This window comes from Lissotriton vulgaris, chromosome 3_1 (assembly GCF_964263255.1).
Source record: "Lissotriton vulgaris chromosome 3_1, aLisVul1.2, whole genome shotgun sequence".
In the NCBI taxonomy this organism is placed as follows: domain Eukaryota; kingdom Metazoa; phylum Chordata; class Amphibia; order Caudata; family Salamandridae; genus Lissotriton; species Lissotriton vulgaris.
In genome coordinates, this window is record NC_141689.1 from 873506503 (window position 1) to 873522889 (window position 16387).

Sequence of the window (16387 nt, forward strand, 5' to 3'; positions counted from 1 at the left end):
TCTAATCATCTTCGCCTCCTCCACTCTCCCCATTTCGGGGGGAAGAGCCTTTGCTGTTGTGACTGCTAAACTGTGGAACAGCCTACCACTGTGTCTACGGCTGACCGCATCTGAATCTCTTTTCCAACGCAATCTGAAAACCTGGTTGTTTTCCAACCTCTAGCCGCGTTAGACTTTTCTGCTGCCTCCAGTCCATAGCGCCGGGACGCCCGCGTTGGGAGTAGCAGCGTGATTTATAAGCTCCAAAATAAATAAATAAAATCCCTTAACCCATACAACACCCATGTAAATAAAACACATTGGGAAATATATACAAGAAACTGGCGGAGTGCAGTGTTATGCCAAAATTGGTAACCCTGTGCTCTGTCAGTTTCAATACGCCGGTATGCGTTGTATTTACAAAAATACAACGCACCCCTGTGTTTCTCCTAGCGTTGTCACTACAAAAGCTGCATAGCGCCAGTATTTGCACCCTAGCGCCATTTTGCCAGGGTCCCTGTGCTCCAAGGGTGATTGTTTATGTGCAATAAGGGACACCTACCTGCACATACATTCTTAACAGGCGATTTGCTCTATCCATGTGTGCTGCAAAATGCAGCACAATTGGACAGAGCAATATAAGAGGAGATACAAAAAATGTCTTCTCGTACCGCCTGTTTAAGACCAGGTATTGCCTGTTATTATTTTTGGTGCTGCAGATATCTTGTAAATGTGGGGCAGCATAAAAAAGCAGTGAATGTTGCAGTGCAACACCCATTGCCTGCCCCTTTCATGCTAAGTGCTAAGTCCCTAAAAGGGACGTTCTACTGGTGTAAATATGCCCCACTGATTTCTGCCTTTTAGTTTGTGGTGGGGATGTCTCCCCAGTGCAGCAAGCAGGGAAGTAGTTGTCAATGGCGCAGCTGATGCAGTGGCACCAGAACCATGGGCTTTGAGGGGCTCTTTGCACCTCAATTTTAGTTATTGATTTCCTATCTCATCAGGGTATGGAGGACTATTTTCCATGATCCTTCTAGGTTCTTTGCCACAATACTAGTAGCATGGGAACCAAGGGCCCTAGTTCAAGCATGGAAAATGACCCCACCTGCCCACTGGCTGAGTAGCAAAAGAGAGCAATTATTGGGGTCCAGTAAACCCTTTACTCTCTGAGGCTCCTGTGCCATTGCACCTGCTGGACGAGTAACAGCTACGCCCTTAGGATTCCTATTCTGTATTTGATGGCACAATGTTGCAGATCTTTCAGTGAACACACACATCTTAAGTGCAATTTGAGTATGTAAAAACAACAGATGCTGATTTTAAGACTCACCATGTACTATTTCCGAGTGCAGGTGACAATTCAGCTTGGCCTGTGGGTGTAACAGGTTTTGAGAATGACCCCCACGGTCTTAAAAGTGCAAAATCGGCAACTTATATTAAACTCAGCCCAATATGGAAAACGATAACAAAGTGTCAATTTCGGAGTCAATAAAAGTGAGAGCAGGCACTTACACATCTCAATCAATGGGTCAGAGGCATCAATCCATCTGGTGTGATACTGTAAAAAAAACTGGAAGACCGAAGAGTAACTATAAAAAAGAGAAAGAAGAATAACATTTTGCTTTTGGAAAGTCCAACCCTTCTTGCCCACCTTCGATGTTTAAATTTGTTTTGATCATTAAAGTACACTTGAAAGCGCCTTAAAACTGAAGCTTTTTTCTGCATGGAAATATTTTTGTGAAGCTGCCTACAATAATGTCTCTGGAATGTAAAATATTTGTAGGGCAACATTGCAGCAGCGGCACATTGTACTCGGCGGTGGGAGTGGCACGTTCGCTTGCTGACTTCCTTTGACGGTGACCTGTGCGACACACTACACTAGTTGACACTGCGGAAGAGCAGGTAGCTGTTGTCATGACTCCGGAAACAAACAAGCCGAGGGTGAGAGAAGCGCCCTGCAGAGGGATCGAGAGAGCGGCAGGAACGACGAGAGAAATAAGCCTGGTTAATCATGTCAGTCCCTTTCTCAAACACGCCTCACCGCATCCCGAGAGGATTTGGAAATGTTCTTGAGGGTTTAACTCGGGAAATTCTAAGAAACCAACCCAAGGATATCCCAGCTTTTTCTGCAATGCACTTTACAACGCTTTTAAGGCAGAGGGAGGCGTCAGGCATTGATCAAGCTGAATGGGGGGCTAAACTAGAGGACAGATTTTACAATAATAAAGCTTTTCTGCATCCACCCGCAAGCAGGAGCAAGGAGGACTTTCGAGAACAGCCTATCGTGGACCCAAAGAAGGACACAAGAGATCACGCTCAAAGTGAACAACAGCAACCATCTGGTGTTGGCAACCAACCTGACAGTGACCAGTTTTCAGAGCCTGCTGTTCTTCACCAAGAAGAGCAGCCACTAGAAAATAACCCAACTGACAGGGACCAGTTTTCAGATACTATTGTTTTTCATCAAGAGGAGCAGCCACCTGATGGTAATGACCAGCAAGACAAGGGTCAGTTTTCCGAGTCTGCCATTCTACACCAGGAGCAGCAGCTACCTGTTGATAATGACCACCGTGACAGTGACCAGTTTTTGGAGCCTGACGTTCTTCAGCAAGAGGAGCTGCCGCCCAAAGATGACCACTATGAGAGCAGCCAGGTTTCCGATCGTGTTCTCCAGCAAGAGGAGCAGCCGTTAAGTCATGGCAACCATGTCAATGGTGACCAGCTTTTCGAGCCTTCCATTCTTCCTCAAGAGGAACAGTCACCCGATGATAACAACCACAACAGTGACCAGGTCACTGAGCCTGTCATTCTACAACAAGAGGAGCAACCACCCGATGATAACAACCACAACAGTGACCAGGTTACTGAGCCTGTCATTCTACAACAAGAGGAGCAACCACCCGATGATAACCACGACAGTGACCAGGTTACCGAGCCTGTCATTCTACAACAAGAGGAGCAACCACCCGATGATAACAACCACAACAGTGACCAAGTGTCCGAGCCTGTCATTCTACGACAAGAGGAGCAACCACCTGATGAGAACGACCTCATTACTGACCAGGTGTCTGAGCCTGTCATTCAACACCAAGAGGAGCAACTGCCCGAGCAATCACCAGACGATGACAATCATGATAATGAACAGGTTTCTGACCCTGTCATTTTTACACAAGAGGAGCAACCACTTGATGTTAACAACCACGACAGTGAGCAAGTTTCCGAGACTGTCATTCTACAACAAGAGGAGCAACCCCCCGATGATAACAACAACGACAGTGACCAGGTCACCGAGCCTGTCATTCTACAACAAGAGGAGCAACCACTTGATGTTAACAACCACGACAGTGAGCACGTTTCCGAGACTGTCATTCTACAAGATGAGCAACCCCCCGATGTTAACAACCACGTCAGTGACCAGGTTTCTGAGCCTGTAATTCTCACCCAGGAAGATCAGCCCCCAGATGATAACAACCCCGACAGTGACCAGGTTTCTGAGCCTGTAATTCTTAACCAAGAGGAACCGCCCCCCGATGATAACAACCCAGACAGTGACCAGGTTTCTGAGTCTGTAATTCTTAACCAAGAGGAGCAGCCCCCCAATGATAACAATCACCATGAGCAGGTTTCAGAGTCTGTAATTCTCCACCATGAGAAACAAAATTCAGATGAAAACGACCTCACCAGAAATGAAGCTGCTGTGACAATCCAGGCTCATGTTAAGGGGTATTTAACAAGAAAAGAAGCAGACAAAATGAAAGAAGCAACAAACACCAAGTAAGTATAAAGCTAATTAAATTGTGTTTATTGTAATAATAAGGAAAATTCATCCATTGGCTTGTCATAGTTTTATTAGATAAGGTAAAAAAGGAGCATCAACAGGAGTTATATTTTGTTAATATGACAGAAATGCATATTTGTCATACTGACAACTGACTAGTCTTTATTTGTTCATCAAAATAATTTGGGAGTAACCAATGTGGTTTGTGCACATTTTTATTTCAATGGAAGAAAGTTCTGGGTATAAATAATGGCCTATGCTGATGCTGTATACATATTTAAATAAATCAATAGCTCAGAGACATTTTAAGGTTTTTAATGGACCTGGTCAAAGATATATTTTAGAGCCCCCTATTGGAGCTTGAAGCCCTGATTACAAATGCCCAAGATTATGTTGTGACATGTAAAGCACCTGGTAAAATCTGATAACCCGATATATGGAATTTCCAGAGAATAGTACATTTCACTTGATGCAAGCTTCCCTCTTGTTAATAGGGATGCACATACTGCTAATTCTGGTGCATTCTGTACATAAATTTGCATGTACTTGTATTTATTGGCATTTTCTTACGGTAAATTTCATCAGGTTTGACCTATGGAAATTTATCTAGGGAAAATTGTAGGAAGTGATGCAGTAAAGTCTGCATGACTTGGAATTCAAATATATGCGTTAACAGGAGTTACTGAACATATCGTAATTCAAAGCCCCACTTCAAAGCGGGTGTTTGGATGTAATCAGTGGTAGAAGAGATGTATATCCATGGCTTTACTGCATAGTTTCAACTACAGTTTTTATAATGCCTAAATGCAGCAGGTAACAGCTGTACCGTACTTAATGGTACTCTGAGAGACTGCATGTTTAATTAATTTCCATCAATGTGCACCTTTTTCGAACATTGCTCTGGGTTAACAAAGCATACATCAACCATCTATATCAAGTTTTGGTATTGGACTTCCACAAATGACACCTTCCAATCCTACCCAGAAAATAGTAAATAAAAATGTACGCAATTAGATATGTTGCACTCAATATCTCACCCTCTACGGACTCCTCTGTCTCCACACCCCTGCCCTCGCCTCATGACCTCTCCCTCAAAAACAATGCTTCATGGAGTCAATTCACTCCCCTTAATGACATTACCATCCTCAATATTCTCTCAACCCTTAAACCCTCAAATCACTTCAATGACTCCCTCCCCCCAACTTCTTTAAAGAAATGATAGGATCACTAGCACCGCTATGGTCCAAGATCATCAACGTCTCACTTCTTCAAGGTGAGATCCCTAACTGCCTGAAGGCTGGCCTAGTGCTCCCTATTCTCAAAAAACTCCCTGCTGACCTGAATACTACCAACCAATCACAACCATACACACACTGGCAAAACTACTGGAGTAATGTGTTCATGAACAACTACGCAAACACATTGAGCAATTTCAGCTCCTTGACCTATTCCAATCGGGCTTCCATACTGCCCACAGCACCGAAACGGCCATTCTCACATAGTGGACGAGGCCCTCACTTTGCTTGACCTAAATGAAGGTTGCCTTTTAATTCTTCTTGATCTCTCATCTGCTTTCAACACTGTCAAACACAACAATAAACTCTACCTCTTGGAACACAGGATGAGGCTCTCGGTTTTCCTCTTTCCAAAGCAACAGAACACAAAGAGTCAAATCCAACCAGACTCTATACAACCCTAGTCCCTGCACACTGGGTGTCCCCCAGGGATCCTTACTCTCCCCCACACTCTTTAACCTTTTCCTTGAATCACTGACTGTAATTCTTAAAGCCTCCAACATCCATGATCACATGTATGCGGATGACACACAACTCTACATGAAATTCTCCACCCCCAAAGACATCAGATCTCTCAACGGAACCCTTCTCAAATCCCTAAACTGGCTAACCTTCAATCATCTCAAACTAAACGCCCTAAAGGCTTAATTCCTCCTCATTGTACCCAAGAGGCAAACCCCCACTGTTGTGAAATATCTCTGTAATCTCACCACCCTCAACTGCTCACCACACGTCATCAACTCCACTAAATCACTGGGCGTTGTGCTAGACAAAAACCTAAACATGCAAGATCACATCAGATCATGGACCAAAGGAGCAAACTTCCAACTTCGTATCCTAAGAAAACTCAAACCCTATCTCACCCAAGATAACTTTATATCGGTGGTCCAGGCACTTGTCATCTCTAGATTAGAATATGGCAGTGCTACTCTCTGCGGACCTCCTAAAATCAGTTAGCCTCCATCAGAGCATCTCTAAATGCTGCTACTAGACTCATCACGGGTTCTAAGAAGACCAACCACATTTTGCCGGATCTGAAATCGCTCAATTGGCTCCCATTTGAGGCAAGGATCCAACTAAAGATTGCTTGTATGACCCATAGAGCACTACACTTCAACACCCCACTCTACCTGACAAACAAGCTGGAACTATCTAGTGGCCCCAGGTCCACTAGGAGTACTGGCACACAGCTGCTCAAGCCAAAGAAATGTAATAAGAATAGAACCTACAATTGTATATTTTCTGGCATCAACCCAAGAATTTGGAACTCCCTTCCAGTGGAAACAAGACTGATTCCCTCTACTCTTGCCTTCAAAAGGGAAGTTAAAGCTTTCCTAATGAACAATGCACCAATTTAGATACCTTTCTCCTCTTGCCTCTAGCTTACTGAATTCATCGCATTTATTGTGACCCATTGTTGCTGGCCATATTGTCTCGTTACTGAATACATATAATTTGTTGTGACCCATTGTCGCCTGCCATATTATCTTGTTTTCTCTTGTTGTATATTGCCCTACTTTTTGGTCTAACCCAGCCTGCTTCCTATGCTCACCCTAAGGTCATCTTCCTCCTGTTGTATATTTTGCCACTGTTTCCCAAATCTTTCTCCCCTAGCTGCTTTCCTATGTCTTCCTCAACCATATGTAAAGCTCTCTGATACCCACTTGGGTCATGTTCGCGCTATACAAAACTTTAAATTAGAAAAAAACAAATAAATAAATTAGGCAATGGATGAGGCGAACTCAAAGGCCTGGCAGTACTGCATGTCAGAATCAGGTAGGCGTGAGACGAGTCTCTAAGCAGGGTGGCCCCAACAGAGTGAGGCCCTTGGCAATTGACCTGTTTCCACATTCCTTAAATATCCGTGAAAGAACTACATTTGTTGAGTTCATGTGCATCCTTTGGAAAATCCCAAACCTCTCCGTGTTAAAGACTCTCTGCTGTTGCAGAAGCAGGCTGTAGATGAACTCGTAGGGCCTGATTAACATGGGTAAACTTTCACTTTTGAGTACGTTTACGATTCATTGCTATTCACAATTTATTTTTACTGGTAGTATCTTTATGACTGTGGAGTCTCCGCACATAAAAAGATAGGACTGTCCTATCTTTTTATGTGTGGAGACTCTGCAGTTGTAAAAATACTACCAGCAAAATACCTTTGTGAATAGCAAACAATCGTAAACTTACTCAAAAGTGAAAATTCACCTTTGTGGATCAGTCCCTCAAATTGTTAAGACACATCAGTGAGTAAATGCTTCTGCAGCAGAAATATAGCCGGCTAGATTTTGTTCTGCATATGGTAAAATTGACTGTGGTTTCTTGTTCAAAACACTTTTCAAGTCCTTCGCAATCTATTATGTACATAACGTGGGAAGTAGCATAGTGAGCAAAAGGTGGAAATGTGTTCCTTTTTCTCTGAAACTTCTTTATTGTAATGATTGTGGCAAAATATTTTTGAAAAAAGTTCAAAACAAACAGCACACACATAAATAATATAATTTTACACATGACTACAGCCTCCTGAGCACCTTGCATGTTTCTATGCCTTGCTTGCCTCTCCTGATAGAGCAGGTTTTCTCCCAACTGAGAACAAAACAGATTTGTTCCTTTGGTGGGGGAGGAGCTGTTTTTCTTGCCTCTAACTTGTCCGGGTGTCAGTTAATTAGGCAGGAGCCTTAGAAATGCCTAATTTATACCAATGGCACAGACAGTGTCACATCCAAGAGAATACTCCAATTTTAAGTTGTTTACAAAAAATATTGTGCTTGAGTAAAGGAGCAAAGGTGTGTTTTTTAATGTATTTGTATCTCGAACGGAAATGCTGATCGGAGATGTTACAGTCTGAACCTTAGGTTTCACATTTACAGCTTGACAATCAAAACAGATTAAGGAGCAGAGGGATGGAGGTTAGAGGGAATACAAAATAAAGAGTGATCCGGGTGCACTTTGTCCAAATGATGTCTATGGGGAAACTAATGCTTCGATGCTGTTTACTTAACCCCTTCCGTGCTCCCGTCGGCCATTGGCCGACGGGAGCACTCCCTCCCCAGTGCTTCGAACAGCCAACGGCCGATGCAGCCCCGCCCACTTAATAGAACGCCCGCACCGTGGCAGAATTGCTGCAGCGGTTAAGGCGTTAAAAAGAAAACAAAACAACCATTTGCAATGCAATAGGTCTCGTAATTTTTTATGTGTTTAAAATACCTGCAATAATAAAAGGTATTGTCAATTAGAATACCAATAGGTCAAAGTTGCTAAAATGCAAACCTATTGCATTGTAAATGCTTGTTCTTAATTTGTCATCTAATCAGAAATGATTTTACTTTTTATGTGGCGATGTAAGACATGCTTCCATGGGGGATAGAGGAAAATTGAAAAGGGGGGTTGTCATGATTTATTCTTAAGTCAGGTCTGTTCAAAGCAGTGCTTAATTTGCACTCCCCTTTGCCACTGCAGCATGCACCACCCATTGCCAGCCAGCGCTGCCAATGACACTACCTACACAACTACTAACCATCACACTTCTACAAATGTGACAATTCAGACTACTTCAGGCCTCCAAAGTTATAAGAATGGCTTGGGTTGCAAGCTTTAATTGTTTTAATATATATTTAATTATTAAACAACAATTATAAGTGCCAGGGCTGAGCACTTGAAACGAGCACTTGAAACGAGCGGCTTAAATTAAGCACTGGTTTAAAGGTTTAAAGACAGAATTCCCAACCCTGGTAAACATTGATTTCTTGGTCACATACCAGACATCAATTGCAGCAGAAGCATCATCACCAGCAGACTCCAATGTTAAAAAGGCACCCGGAGCATCCAAGACATCATATGTTCCAATGAATCACGGATTGAGAGAGGAAATCTGTGCTTCTTATGCAGGCCAAGACTAAGAACTAAAAGCAGACCTACCAAATTTGGACATACCAGATCCACTACTGCTCAGAGCAAGTGAATGCAGCAATTGAGCTCTACTACTGCCAGGAGGGCTTGGGTTACTTCTTCAAAAAAATTAGAAAAATGGGAAAACAAATATATAGTTTATAACATAGTGTTCATCATATACAAAAAATACATTAACATTTATGCATGATATCTATTGATGCAGCACTAGACCTCTGTCGCCTCTCTGACTTTTCACATTTTCTGGATGAGACTGTCAGATATCTTTATTTTGCATTGTATAGCTCTGTTACTGTTTATTAAACTGACACTCTGTGCATAGCCGAGTAATTACGTGACAAAGAAATTCAAGAAAATGATATTATAAATCAACACATACACATTATTGTATTAGAAATGCGCTGCAGATTTACTATTTTTATGTACTTAAATGTTCTTCTTTGTGAAGCTGTTAATGAATCAGTCAATTAAGTTGAAAAGTTAAAATGTGTTTAGTGTTCTAATACATTCTATCAGGTTCCTGTTACATATGTCTATCTATCTCTTTCTTTATGTGTATCCATATCTATAATATATATATATACATATATGAATACATAGTTCAAGTTCAAGTTCAGGAATTTGTATAGCGCACTACTCACCCAGAGGGTCTCAAGGCGCTTGAGGGAGGGTGGGTGCATTATTTATCGAATAGCCAGGTTTTTAGTTGCTTTCTGAAGGAGAGGTGGTTCTGTGTAAGTCAGAGGTGAGTGGGGAGAGAATTCCAGGTTTTGGCCGCTAAGTAGGAGAAGGATCTTCCTCCCATGGTGGATCTGTGGATGCGCGCAATTGCGGCGAGGGCTTGATTGGATGATCGTAGTTGGTGGGTGGGTGTGTAGAAGGACAGTCGTGTGTTGAGGCATTCAGGTCCTAGGTCGTAGAGGGCCTTGTGTGCGTGGGTGAGGAGACGGAACAATATTCTCTTGCTGACGGGGAGCCAGTGGAGATCCTTCAGGTGACCGGAAATGTGAGCATGACGGGAATGTCCAGTATGAGTCTGGCTGAGGCGTTTTGGATGCGTTGGAGTTTTTTCTGTAGTTTGGCTGTGGTCCCGGCATAAAGGGTATTTCCATAATCCAATCGGCTGGTGACCAGTGCGTGGGTGACTGTCTTTCTTGTTTCGGTGGGGATCCAGCGGAAGATTTTTTTGAGCATGCGTAGGATGTTGAAGCATGAAGATGAGACGGCGTTGACTTGTCTGGTCATCGAGAGAGAGAAGTCTAGGATGAAGGCCAGGTTACGTGCGTGATCTGTAGGTATGGGTGCTGTACCCAGGGCCGGTGGCCACCATGAGTCGTCCCAGGCAGAGGGGGATGTTCCTAAGATGAGGACTTCCGTTTTGTCTGAGTTAAGTTTTAAACGGCTGTTCTTCATCCATTCGGCTACTTCTTTCATTCCTTCGTGTAGATTGGTTTTGGCGGTGTTTGGGTCTTTGGTGAGGGAGAGGATCAGCTGGGTGTCGTCTGCGTAGGAGATGATGTTGAGGTTGTGTTGGCGCGCGATGGATGCGAGGGGACTCATGTATACATTGAAGATGGTGGGGCTGAGTGAAGATCCTTGTGGTACACCACAGATGACTTCGGTGGCCTCTGATTTGAATGGGGGGAGGTGGACTCTCTGGGTTCTTCCGGCGAGGAACGAGATGATCCAATCCAAAGCTTTTCCTTGTATTCCGACGTTGTTGAGGCGTTGTATGAGTGTGCTATGACATACTGTGTCGAAGGCGGCGGACAGGTCGAGTAGGATGAGGGCAACTGTTTCTCCGTTGTCCAGTAGCGTTCGGATGTCGTCTGTAGCTGCGATGAGGGTGGTGTCGGTGCTGTGTTTGGCTCGGAAGCCGGACTGTGAAGAGTCGAGGGCATTGTTGGATTCAAGGAAGGCGGCGAGCTGACTATTGACGGCTTTCTCAATGACTTTGGCAGGGAATGGGAGGAGTGAGATGGGGCGGTAGTTCTTAAGTTCAGAGGGGTCTGCTGTGGGTTTCTTCAGAAGGGCGCTGAGTTCGGCATGTTTCCAGCTTTCCGGGAAGGTAGCGGAGTTGAAGGAACAGTTGATGACATCGCGGAGATGGGGTGCGATGATGGAGTCTGCTTTGTTGAAGATGTGGTGGGGACATGGGTCGGTTGGCGATCCTGAGTGAGTGGAGTTCATCAGGCGGATGGTGTCTTCAGTGGTGATTGGAATCCAGGCAAAAAGGTTGTGAGAGTGCTGTTTTGGTTCGGAGGTGGGTGGAGTGGGCTGTTCATCGGACTGGTTTTCAAGCTGTTATGTATGTCGGCGATTTTGTTGTGGAAGAAAGAGGATAAAGAGTTGCAGAGGTCTTGGGAGGGAGTGATGTCGTTGGTGCCGGCGGTGGGGTTGGTAAATTCTTTAACAATGTTGAATAGTTCCTTGCTGTTGTGGGCGTTGTTGTCGAGTCGATCCTTGAATGCTGATTTCTTGGTGGATCGGATCAATTGGTGGTGTTTGCGGGTGGCGTCCTTGAAGGTGGTCAGGTTGTCAGAGGTTGGGTTTTTTCTCCAGGTTTTCTCGAGGGTATGACATAACTTCTTGGATTTCTTAAGGTCATCGTTGAACCAGGGGGCCTTTTTGCTACCTTGTTTGATCTGATGGTTCTTCAAGGGTGCTAATACGTCAGCGCTGTGGGTGATCCATTGTGTGAGTTTGGTGGCAGCTTGGTTTGGGTCCGATGATATGGCAGGAGGGTTTTGGTTTAGCGATGTGAAGAGTTGGTCGGTGGTGATTTTGTTCCAGTTTCTTCGAGGAATAGGTTGTGGGGGGTTGTGGGTCGTGGTCTTTTTGTAGCTGAAGTGAACGCAGTTGTGGTCTGTCCAATGGAAAGCTGTGGTGTGATCGAAGGAGATGTGTTTGCTGGAGGTGAATATAGGGTCGAGCGTGTGTCCGGCAAGGTGGGTGGGGGTGTCAACAAGTTGTTTGAGTCCGAGATTGGCCAGGTTGTCCATAAGGGTGGTGGTGTTGCTGTTGTTTTTCTTTTCCAGGTGAAAGTTGAGGTCTCCCAGTAGAATGTAGTTCTCGGAGGTGAGGGCATGTGGGCTGATGAAGTCGGTGATGTCTTCGTTGAATTGTGTGCGGGTTCCTGGTGGTCTGTAGATGAGGGTGCCTCTAAGTGTGGTCCTGGGGTCGGTGTGGATATGGAAATGAAGGTGTTCGGCGGTCGCTAGGTTATCGTCGGAGCAGGTCGTGATTCGGATGGTGTTCTTATGGACGATGGCGATGCCTCCTCCTGTTTGGTTGGTGCGGTCTTTTCGGATGATCTTGTAAGCGTCCGGGATGGCTATGGCGATGTCGGGCGCTGATGAAGCGTTCATCCAGGTTTCTGTAAGGAAGGCGACGTCCGGCGATGCAGTGTCGAGTAGGTCCCAGAGTTCAGTGGCGTGTCTGTGGACCGAGCGGGTGTTCAGCAGGATGCACTTCAGGTGGTTGGAGTTGGAGCTGTGTTTGGAGGTAGTGGATTTGGTGTGGGTCCTGGTGCAGGCGAACTTGCAGGAGTGGCAGGCGAAAGGACCATGGGTGTGTCCTGGGGCAGCTTCGCAGCACTGTGGTGTGCGTCCGGGGTTAAGGGCAAAGAGGGTAGCGGCGTCAAACGTTATGCGGGAGGAGTGGGTTTTGCGAGGAACAGGGGGTCTGGCGCTGGGCGCCGTCCAGGCGCGAACGGGCGTAGACGGGCTTACCTTTGGCGCGCCTTCGGCACGCATGGGGCGCGTCCGCTGCGCGTGTATGCTGCGCGTAGGTCCATCTGTCATAAATGGATATTGGAGGGCGCAGAGGGAGGGAGGGGCAGCTGGGAGGCGGGAGCGAGATGGGGGGACAGGCTGGAGGCACAACCACCAAATGGCAGCGACAACAAGGCAAACAGGACGAGACTGGGGCACGATGTGAAAATGCAGCTATGGGCACAATCAGGCACAAATTAAACTAAGGAAGCTATGCGGGCAATGCGAGCAGTGGAGCGTTATGATAGTACACAGGCACAATTCACAATTAAGCACAAATATTATTATAGGCAATGCGAGCGCTTGAGCAAAATTAAGCGCTACAAAACTGAGCAGTCAATTAAGCGCTACAAAACTGAGCAGGCAACAATTAAATGTGAATCAGGCTGGTCAGAATTGTTTTTGGCAGCAGTTGGGATACATTTCATTCCTTCCTGCTTCTACAAGCACGGCACGCAGGACACAAGGACCACCACACAGCTTCTCCAGTACACAAGGTCAGTTTATTATCACCTTCAGTTTCTCTCTGGCATAGTATATATATATATGTACACATTTATGTGTGTGTGTGTGTGTTTGTGTATATATATATATATCTGTCTATCTATATATATCTATCTATATATATTACCTACTGGCGGTCGCCAGTAGGTAGTTATAGTTAGGACTAACCCTGGGCGAAGAACTTCGCTACACATAGTGTTGCCTACTTCACCCTTTGCAAGTAGGCAAAGCAGGCAACACTACGCCCACTCCTTGGGCGTAGCGAAGTTGCCCGCCACCCGCCTCCCTCCCGCCCTCCCGAACATACCTAATTTAGTAAATGGGCACATTAAAAATAAATAAAAGGCACTTACCTTGTCCGCGGCGTCCCGGGGCGCCCTCTGCTCGTTCAAGCCTCCGTCTTGATAACCAATGCGCATGCACGGCTGCCCGCGCATGCGCATTGGTTATCAAGACGGTGGCATGAATGAGCAGAGGGAGCCCCGGGATGCCGCGGACAAGGTAAGTGCCTTTTATTTATTTTTATGTGCCCATTTACTAAAATTAGGTATGTAGGGGAGGGGGGCATGCAGCCCGTAGTGGGGCTACGCGAAGTGCGAAGGTGGGCGTAGTTTCTCGCCCACTTTGCATAGTTTTGCGTAGACCCACTACGCACACTACGCCCAGGGTTAGTTAGGACCTAGTTTCTATAGGAAATCCAGAACATTCTATTTGGAATTACTTTGGCGCCGGGTGACGAATCTTCGCGAAATTCTCCAAGAAGATGGGGCCTTCCGCTCTGCTCCTATCCTGAAAGTTTCAGGGTGATTCGTCAAGTGGGGGCCGAGAAAAAAAGAGGGTCCCAAACATGTTTTCCCCATGCAATTTTCAATAGGGACCTTTAGGCGCGGCTACAGCCCGAACTGCTAAATGGAATTACTACAAATTTGGCAAAAAGGTAGAGTCTGGTTCACAGATCACGCTTTTTGTAAATGGTGTAAATCCATGCAGTAGTTCCTGAGAAAATCAAAAGTAAAATCATAGATATATCTATGGGCGTGTAGGGTACACGTATCGTCCGAGGATCATGCGCGTACCCTTACGATCACGAGCTGCATGCTAATTGGCTATCAACTGTCAACACTCCAAACCAGGAAGCGTTGGCAGCCATCTTGTGTCTCGGTAGAACCGAGGCACAAGACAACTGAAAAACAAGTGCGCAAAAGACACAAAGGAGGCAGGGTAGAAACACCCTGACCCCCTAAGCCTGCTCAGGGTGTCCCATAAAGATCGTGGGATGCTCGCTGGGTGCACGGATCCTGCCGATCCCCCCAAAAAATGAAGTGCCGGCTCCCTGGCACGTTTGCAGTGGGTGAAAGAATTCCCCTTGAATACTGGGGGTACCTGGGGGCCAACTAGCCCACCAGGAACCTCCAGTATGCGCCAGGGGGCTGCATTGCAGAGAGGTATTCTGAGGCCACGTCCCTTTTTACACCTCTCTGCAATGCAGTCCTGGGGCGCTTACTGGAGGTACCTGGTGGGCTGGTTGGACCCCAGGGACCCCCAGGATTCAAAGGGACTTAATTCCCCAACTTAAAATGCGCCACAGGGTGCGTTTGCACAGTGGTGAAGGGAGGGGGCAGGCCTGAGTTCACATTTGTGCAAACATGCCCTGTGGTGCGGTTTAAGTTGGGGAATTAATTCCATGTCAATACTGAGGGTCCCTGGGGGCAAACTAGCCCACCAGACACCGCTAGTAAGTGCCAGGCAGCTGCATTGCAGAGTATTGTAAAAAGAGTGTGGCCTCTGAACACCTCTCTGCAACGCAGCCTCATGGCGCATACTGGAGGGACCTGGTGGGCTAGTTGCCCCACAGGGACCCACAGGATTGAGGAGGAATTATTCTCTAACCAGCCAAGTAGCCCACTAGGTTCTTCCAGGAAGCGCCACTGCGCTGCTTTGCAGAGAGGTGGTGCAGGCCATGCCCCTTTTTACATCTTTCTGCTTCGCAGCTCTGTGGCGCTTACTGGATGTACTACGAATTCCGATTTACTCGCCTGTTATCAGGAGAGACCTCAGTGCAGCATCTTTGAGCCCAGTACTGATTCTGAAAAGTAATTCTAACCATACTTACCAGTAACCTGAATTTCCTTCTATAGGCTAACATTGAATGGTTTCACTTGGAAATTCTTCCAAGTGTGGAGGTTTGCAAATTTAAAATATTCACCTAAAATCATCCAAACAATGAATTCCGATTTACTCACCTGTTATCAGGAGATAACCCAATGCTGCATCTTTTAGCCCAGCACTGATTCTGAAAAGTAATTCTAACCATACTTACCAGTAACTTGTATTTCCTTCAATAGGAATCCATTGTCTGGTCTTCACAAAAATGTCTATTTTCACATACTACAAATTTTCCTAAAAAAAGTCCCCTGTATCACTTAAACACATTCTTTCAACTGTTTACAGGAGATGCACCAGTGCTGGATCCAGGATCCACCACTGAGTAAGAAAAAATAACAATAACACTACTTACCTGCTAAGTGAATTTCCTTCCACAGGGGAAACATTGACTGGTTTCACTTGGAAATTCTTCTAAGTGTGGAGTTTTGGAACTTTAAAATATTCACCTAAAATCAGTCGAACAACAAATACTCATCTGTTATCAGGCGAGACCTCAGTGCTGCATCTTTTAGCCCACTACTGATCCTGAAAAGTAATTCTAACCGTATTACAGGAATTTGAATTCCTTCCATAGGCTAAAATTGACTGGTTTCACTTGGGAATTCTTCTAAGTGTGTGAGTGTGAGTTTTGAAACTTTAAAAAATTCCTCTAAAATCAGCCAAACTACGAATTCCGATTTACTCACCTGTTATCAGGAGCGACCTCAGTGCTGCATCTTTCAGCCCAGTTCTGATCCTGAAAAGTAATTTTAACCGTACTTACCAGTAACTCAAATTTCCTTCCATAGGATATCATTGCCTGCTATATAAAATATATATAAATTAAAAAAAAAATTAAAAACAAATATTACAATTTCAATATTTTGAAAAAAGTATTTTTTTCAATTTATATTAAAACTATGTAATGAAATTTAAAAAATAAAATATCAAAAAATAAATAGTTTAAAACAATGTAGTAAATCAGTATAAAAAAATAACACTTAATA

At 45.0% G+C, this 16387-nt stretch overlaps 1 protein-coding gene across 6 annotated transcripts in view; it reads left to right on the forward strand.

The window, feature by feature from the left end:
• The first annotated feature begins 1907 nt into the window (after nucleotides 1-1907).
• The window catches only part of LOC147727145 (uncharacterized), a 37367-nt gene continuing 22887 nt past the window's right edge, over nucleotides 1908-16387 (forward strand). For 2 of the 6 annotated variants that reach the window (XR_015309313.1, XM_086961197.1), the window contains exons 1-2: nucleotides 1914-3205; nucleotides 3272-3753. Coding sequence is in view for 3 of the 6 variants with exons in the window: in XM_086961197.1 (XP_086817323.1) it covers nucleotides 1991-3205; nucleotides 3272-3753 (1697 nt within the window). In the remaining 3 variants the exon portion in view is untranslated. Of the gene's footprint in view, nucleotides 3754-16387 lie in introns of all 6 variants that reach the window. The other 4 variants (XR_015309314.1, XM_086961195.1, XM_086961194.1 and 1 more) reach the window with 4 other exon arrangements.